Genomic DNA, 8,204 nt, shown 5'->3' with positions numbered 1-8,204 from the left:
ATATATATATATATATATATATATATATATATATATATATCATATTCTAGTCTTCCTTTAACTTGGACTTTTGGGGCAAATGGGGGACACTTTTCTCTCCCTTCTCCTTCCCATTTCCCTCCCCTTTCATAAGTTCCTCAGTTAGCTCTTCTGCACCCAGAACCAACTACATAATTTGTGGAGCCCAATATAAAATAAAAATATGGGCCTCTTATTTGAAATGTAAAGAGAAATGTCAATAAAGATACTAAAATATAAAGCAATGACTTGTCGAGGCATCTTTTATTTGTCATTAGATGTCATTGTAAGTAAAGAAAAAAACTTTAAATTATTAGCAATTTTGCTACCTGTTTGTATATTGTACAATGCCAGTTTTAAAAGAAAATAGAAAAGCATTTAACACACGAGGAACAATCAAAATTATATAGTTTGCATATGGTGGTTCATACACACACATATATTTTGTTCTTACCAGTACACAAAACTACACAAAAGTAACTCAACTGTTTTTATGCACATCTTGACCCTTACACATTCTACCAACACTTTCTAAAAGGAAAAGGAATTATGGGTTTCCCTATCTTTCCGTTTCTTTCAATATTATAACTTTCAGCATAAATGATTGGCTAATTCAGGGAAGTAACATAAGCAAGAAAGAATACAAGAGAGTTACTTGGTTGTTCATGTTTCTTAGAACACCACTGCTATGTTTGAAATGAGTTCTAGTTCCAACCAAATATGTGGTCTCTGAGGGCTGTCAGCTCCCCTACTTACTCAGTCATAGATGTAACATGCTTATTTTATACTTGTTTTGAATCTCACTGAACTCTCACACATCATGAGTCCACTGGAATTCTATGCTCATGGGTATCATGAATGCAAATAACTGACAAGATATGGGGTGGACATGCATATTGTGCATATCTCCTCTGCTCATGTTTATGACCCCTTGTCCCACTGGATTTCACTTATAAAACACAAGTTAAATGATAAACATTAAAAATTTTAAGACTGCAACAGCAGATCATTAAACCAAGTGTGAGGCCCTTCTGAACATGAGATCCTTTATGACCGCACAGTTTGCATACCATTGAAGCCAGTCCCATCTGTATACATAGTACTGATTTCCTGCTGCTGGCTAGGTGTTACCTACTATAGCCAGTGTATAACAAAACACAGCCCTAAAACTGGAAGGGGCTAGCAACAAAGGCTGCCAGCTAATAAAATTGGAGATACTAACTCCTATCTGCTCCACTAGGCCCCTAGCTAGACCTCATCACATTATCTTCTCCAACATAAACCTTTAGTTTTGAATAATTCTCAATTACCCAGGCCTTCCTATAAATCTACATCAAAGTTTTGGGAAGAGTTGTGTTTTGGCTTAATATGGTTTGTTTTTTATTTGTCACATGTTTTATCAACAAAAAGCATGATGCTAAATAAATCCCAGCACTCAAGCCAGAGCAATGATTACATCATGACTGCCAAAAATGCCTATTAGTGTGTGTGTGTGTGTGTGTGTGTGTGTGTGTTTACTTTTTAGTGTATCTTTGCCTCATTAACCAGATGGTTCTTTTTCCTTCTCCCTCTTATCTTTCCAGTTTGCACACTTTGAAACCGTTGATCTGTCTCAGGTCGTCTTGGCAGAAACTAGCTGCAGAAACCTTTGCCACAGTTTTTGTGTAAGTAAGGTTGAGAATGACTGAATGGCCCAGGGTGGGAGCTAGCTGGGAAGAGAGTTTGCCACACCTACTTGTTGCCTTTCTGGAGTTCAGGTTTTCCAAGTCTTCTTTGATCCCAAATGTGTATGGAAATCCACTTAAAGTAGCATTGCAATCAAGTGCTAAAGCTTATTCATGTAAACACTTTGATCATTCCACCACAGGAGGAAAAAAGTGATGGCCCTATTCCCTATTACCAATCTGTGATAAAACTGAGCTGATTTGGGAGTAGGGGAATGACTATTACAAAAATCAATCCTCCTGATGAAGGTGATTTAGAGTATCACTTGGAGGCTTTCAACAGACTGCTAATACGTTACAGAAAATATCAGGATAATCAAGCTATATGACATGCTCTCCTTTGATGAAGCAGATAAGATCCTAAATCCAAAGTGAAAACTACCCTATGCCCAGATTACTAATGAGAGTACCTCAAAGAAAGCAGAGGATTTTCTAGGGAAGTATTCAATGATTTGGAACTGCTGAAATTTCATAAGGCTTTGGGCATTCAAGTGAGTTCAGATCAGAAAGCTCACTGAAAAATAGCAAGTCCATTGATTCAGGTATTCTCCTCCCAGAACTATCTTCTCCCAGCCTCAGTGTTGGATTATGGAGACTGGGTTTCCTCTTCAGGCAGGTGGAAGGTTATACTTAGCAGACTAAAAAGCTACAGGCCCAAAATCCTGCTTCTGAAAGGAGAGTAGGGTCTAGATATAAGAGAGACCTTACTCTCATTTCTCTCATTATATCACATTGACCCAGGGTAAAGCTAATGATTTTGTTGACCTATTCCCCAAAAGCTTAATCTTTGGCTGATGAGCATACAGGCTAATGTTTTTGGTCTCCACTCTACAAAGAAATCCAAGGGGTTAGGTTGCCCATTAGCCTAATTGAAACACAGAGACACTGTCCATCAGCCCCATACAAAAATGGGTTTGGACCAAAAGAGTGGCTGTTATCACAGTTCCCACTAGTTCTTATTCCCATCTATCACAGAAGAAAAATTAAATCGCTAGTTCTAAGATATGGGGGGCTAGTAGTAAAGGCAAGTAGGACCATTGAAGGATGCTATTGCTATCCATGTTCCCTCATTCCCTCTGGGAAAAGACCAAGTCATAGCCATAGTCTACCTCTGTTAGACCCTCAGCATGGATTTTTCATTCTTGCCTTAGTTCTTGCAATAAGCAGGATTAAGGGATACAGTAGTAAAGTTCTCCTTAGGTTGTCCCTGACTATAAGAAAGAAGTAAACTAGATTTTTAGATTTCTCACTCCATTCTCACTCTCTTCCCAAACAGTGAGGCACACCTTTATGAACCATATACCCTTAAACCATTTTTTAAATTGTGTTATTGATTTCAGAGAGGAAAGGAGAGGGAGAGAGATAGAAACATCAATTATGAGAGAGATTCATTGATTGGCTGCCTCCTACATGTCCCTACTCAGGATCGAGCCTGCAACCGGGCATGTGCCCTTGACTGGAATTGAACCCGGAATCCTTCAGTCCACAGGCCTATGCTCTATCCACTGAGCCAAACCAGCCAGGGCCCCTTTTACCATTTTCAAGTAGACAGAGCAGTAGTGAGTAGGATGTTCAGGCAACCTCACTTGAGGTTTAAAAGCATGTGCTCCACAGCCAAAGAATCTGGATTTCAATGCTGGCTTAGCTTTTTACCTGCTAGGTGGCCCTGGGCAAGTCATTTAATTCCCTTTGCCTTGGTTTTCCTGACTATGAAGTGGGGAAAACCCCTATATCATGGGGTTGTAATGAAGATTAAAATAACTAATATACATACATGGCAATAGAACAGTACAAGGAACACAGTAAATGTCATTAAAGTGTTGTTTGTTACTATTATCATTATTATTATTTTGGGTGGGGAAATAGGGAGCTTCAAGTGGTTCTGGGAACACCTGTCTTGTGTTTAAAAAGTTGCTTGGGTCATGCTTGGTAGACCTGTCTAGGTCCTTGGAGAATTCACAGGCTCTGTTTGGGGGCAAATTTGTGGCTTGTGAACCAGCTAATAATGTGACTTTTTGTTTAGGTAATCACACCACAACGAAAACTTATCCTAGCGGCACCCAACCGGAAAGACATGGAAGAATGGATTAACGTCATAAAAACTGTTCAACAGGGAGAAATTCGTAAGGTAAGGAAATAGTAGAGAATCCACACAACACTGAAGTATAAACTCATAATTGACTGAGTTAAGCCATCTTTCAAACAGGGAAATAAGATGGAAGCAGAGCCCATCTGGTCAGGAATTAAAGATGAACATAATTAGAAAACCTATTTAAAACTATTTATAAATAGGAGTGATTCATTTAGACTCAGACCTTGGAACGTATGTGGTTTAGATACCTCTGTACACATCCATTTAATATGTATATGTCACTATATGCTCAGCGGATAAGGCATTCAAGATGTATGTGAGCATCTAATTTAGATGTTCTTATGTTAGAAAAGCTTAAATCAGTAGTCTTGACTTGGGTCTGCTGAGTAACTACAGTAACAGCTAAGGAAACAGACTCAGAAAAGGGAAAGCAGACCAAAATGAAGTAACTACTCAGTAGCAAAGCCTATATCGTTAACCACTACGTAATTCTGCCTTTTTGTTTATTATCTATCAGAAAAGAAATGTAGAGGGAAGAGCAAGGAGTGGCCCTACTCAAAGCTTAGCAGGGTTCTTTTTCTCCATAACAATACCAAACCCCACTGCTCCCTGCCACAAATGGTGCCACCATTCAAATTCTGGGCTATATCTTCAGCCCACTATTCTGCAGACCTACCACAGTTAGAAGTTACATAAGTTTTAAAGGGGGAGAAATTTTTGTCATTTGTTTACTCAGAGAAGTGTCTGGCACATAGCAGAAGCTCAATAAATATTTGCTGAATGAATAAATGAGGGCAATCTATTCTGTAGCTCTTGGGGATAAAGGGGAAAACAAATCTACCCTTTAAAAACTCCTGATGTCTTAAATAACTAGCAAAGAATATAATATTGTTATAGGCATTTAGGACAAAGCAGTGCAGACTATGGCTTAGTAATAATGGGTTTTAGAAGTAAAATCAATGCCATGGAGAAAAGCTATCTGTCCTCACTCCCCTAGATTTCTTAGGCTTTTGACCACTTAGTTTCATAATTATACATTCTGCTAATCATGGCTATGAGACATCACAAGTTCACTCAACTGGGGCCTACATACCTCTCCACATATCATTAAGGCCTCTCCTAGGACCACATTGAATATGCTTAATTGAGAAATTCTTTGCTTAGAAACTGAAGATGGTCTTTGTGTGACTTAGGACTCAACATTTCACTCCTTTATCGTCTTCCTTTCCTGATGAAGAAGCACATCCTGTCCCTCCTGCCCACCCACAATGAGGCCACTATGGCACAGCACTAGAGGTAGCCACACAAAATTATGTGACTTTCATGCTCCTATTCTCCCTCCTGTAGGCCAATCCCTTTCCTCCCCTAAGTTTATCTCTATCCAAACTGGAGCAATTATGAATCACATCTTTTCAATTTGGTAAAAAAAAAAAAAGGCCACATAGGATATTTTGAATTTTAATTATTAGTTCGGTAATGCAAAAACTTCTAAAGTAATCCATAAGAGTAATGATCTGGAATTTCTGGCTCAATTGAATTAAACACCTTGTTGTTGACTACCCTGCACAAACTACAAAGGAAAAAAAATAATAATCTGCCTGCTTACACTCTTGAAAGAGTTGAGTTTCAGGTTGTGATCACAACCTCTGTAGAGCTGCTCTAGGGACCTAAATCTATTAAGGAATACTTTCAGCTGAAAGTAAAATGTCTCACCATCAGCATCTTAGCAATTCATCTTGCTTAAGGCTTAGAGACTCAAATACGCTTTCTCTCATATAAAGCTCAACTCCAATGATCTATTCTATCTTCTGTCACAACCAATGCTTGATGTGGGTTGAAGAAAGGTTAATAATTAACTAAGCGGTTTATTAAAGTCACTACAAAGCAATTGGATAACTTATTGGAAACTAGTCAGTACACATTAAAGAGTGAACTCCTACTAGGTACCCAGTTCTGTTCTATAGAGAGTTGGAAAAAAATGTGTTGCTGCTCCTGTCCACAGTGATATTTTTAGGTAGTTGGGGAGACAAAATATACACAAAGAAATAGTTAAGTGGCAGTACTCAAGATAAATAACAATTTTCAGAGATGTTACAAGGCAGTGAATGACGGATTTGCCAGATTAATAAAACAGACATTAAAGTGGTATGGGAGTTCAAGGCAGGAAGACATAAATATAGGCTGAAGTACTCTGGGAAGAGTTTATAGAAGAAAAATTTGTGACTGAACTTGAAAGATGAATAGGATTTTATTGGTGGTAGGGGATTAGGGACAGGCAGAAGTCCTGAGCAGAGGAATTGACATAAGCAAAATCTGAGTAACAGAAAAACAGAAACTTTTCAGAATAGAGTGAAAGGGGACTCTATTTGACCAGAAGAGTTTGGGAAAGTGAGTTTAAGAAATGTGTATGAAGAGGTAAGTTGGGCTTGATTCTGAAAGATTACCAATGTCAGGATAAAGAGTAGGGAAGAACTGCAACATGAAAGTTCAGTTTAAGGATAGATTAGAAAGGGGAGATAGTTTATCAAAGGGATACTTTACAAATATAAGCTGGATTAGACAAGGGATAAACTGGAGACCAAAAGATCATAGAGGAGGCTATAAATTAATGCAGGAAAGACAAAGTTAAGCCTCAGGTTGAGGATCGAAAGGAAAGACAAATAGTAGATACCAAGTTGAGGTGAGGAGAACCTAAACATATGAGAGGTAAAGGAGAGAGATAAGTCACAGGCAAATGAAAAGTTTGAGCCTGGGAGACTTAAAGAAAAAATAAAAGAGGGGAATGAAAATAAGGAGCTGCATGGAAAACTAGATTAAAAGGTTAGCTCTTTCTAACAATTAATTGTCATGAAACCATTAACTATGGGAACAGGAATGAACCTTAGAACTAGACTACAGATTTTAGACTCTAAAGCATCTTTAGATCAAGTCATGTAGCCTTGATTTGAATTACTCCAAATATGGGGAACTAAGACTCTTGCAAAAGACTCCATTCAATGTTCCTAAAGTTCTAAATTTTAGAAAGTTTTTTCTTCACCTTTGGCCTAATAGAATAGCTTTCTAACATTCAGTGTGAGCTGCAAGAATGGTATCAGCTGCCTTTTGAGGTAGAAAGTTCCATGTCACTGGAAGCATTTATTTATTTATGCATTTATTTATGCATTTATTTATTTTTAGAAATTTTCAAATTGTTTTTGAGAGAAAGGGAGAGAGAGAGAGAGAGAGAGAGAGAGAGAGAGAGAGAGAGGAGAAATATCGATCAGTAGCCTCCTACATGTGCCCCACAGAGGATCAAACCTGCAACCTAGGTATATGTCTTGACTGAGAATAGAACCCGCCATACTTTGGTGTATAGGATGACATTCCAACCAACTGAGCCACCACTGGCAGAGCTCATTGGAAGTATTTAAAGCAAACTAAACAACTTTTTAAAAACTTGTATAGAAAATTGAATTTTTATAGTGACATCAGCAAGATGGCAGACTAGGAAATCTCAAAGCTTATCCTCTCCCCTACAAAAACAACAAATAAACAACCATGTGCCAACTAGAATGCTTATGAGAGTTCCAGAATACTATAAAGAAGCTGGAGAAACTCTATGGAGCACAGAGACTGACTCATCACATAGAAAATCATAGTAAGCCATTTATCTCTGTAGCCCCATCCTCCAATTTGGCAGAGCTTGAGGCCAACAGGAATTCCCTTGGCCTGATCTCTTCCCACAAGAGAAAAGGAGAGGAGCATTCCAGCAACTCTTGAGTGGCTGACTAAGTGAAAAACAAAACCCAAAAAATATGGTGTCAACAAGAGACTCACTTTAAAATTAAACACCATAGGCTGAAAGTAAAGAATGGAAAATATATTTCATGCAAATGGTAACCAAATGAAAGCATGGGTGGCTATACTTATATCAGACAAAATAGACATTATGTCTAAAATTGTCTTTAAAGACAAAGGAGGACATTATCCTATATAATAAAGGGATAATATGCAAATTAACCCTCAGGCCTCACAAAATGGCTGCTTACGACCAGGCTGGCAGGGGGTTAGTGAGGGATGACTAAACAACTGAACAAGCAGGCTGCTTGGGGCAACCAGGCCAGCCGGGGGGTTAGTGAGGGATGACCAAACGATTGAACAGCAGGCTGCATGGGGTGACCAGGCTGGCTGGGGGGCTGTGAGGGGCGACCAGGCTGGCAGGGGGCACAGTTGGTAGCAACTAGGTGAGCAGGGGGGGGAGGGGCAGTAAGAGACAACCAGGCCGGGGGGAGGTCAGTTAAGGGTGACCGGGCCAGCGGAGGGGTGCAGTTTGGGGTGACCAGGAACGGAAGGGGGGGCAGTTGGGGGAAATTAGGCTGCAGGGGAGGCAG

At 39.2% G+C, this 8,204-nt stretch overlaps 1 protein-coding gene across 1 annotated transcript in view; it reads left to right on the top strand.

Annotated features, from left to right (window-relative positions):
* The window catches only part of DGKK (diacylglycerol kinase kappa), a 125,431-nt gene that overhangs the window by 46,412 nt on the left and 70,815 nt on the right, over positions 1–8,204 (top strand). The window contains exons 5-6 of the mRNA XM_006097234.3: positions 1,602–1,682; positions 3,766–3,870. Coding sequence (XP_006097296.1) covers positions 1,602–1,682; positions 3,766–3,870 — 186 coding nt within the window. The remainder of the gene's footprint in view (positions 1–1,601; positions 1,683–3,765; positions 3,871–8,204) is intronic.

The sequence above is a fragment of the Myotis lucifugus genome, unplaced genomic scaffold (assembly GCF_000147115.1).
Source record: "Myotis lucifugus unplaced genomic scaffold, Myoluc2.0 scaffold_196, whole genome shotgun sequence".
Classification (NCBI taxonomy): Eukaryota; Metazoa; Chordata; class Mammalia; order Chiroptera; family Vespertilionidae; genus Myotis; species Myotis lucifugus.
This window is presented reverse-complemented; position numbering and strand designations above follow the sequence as displayed.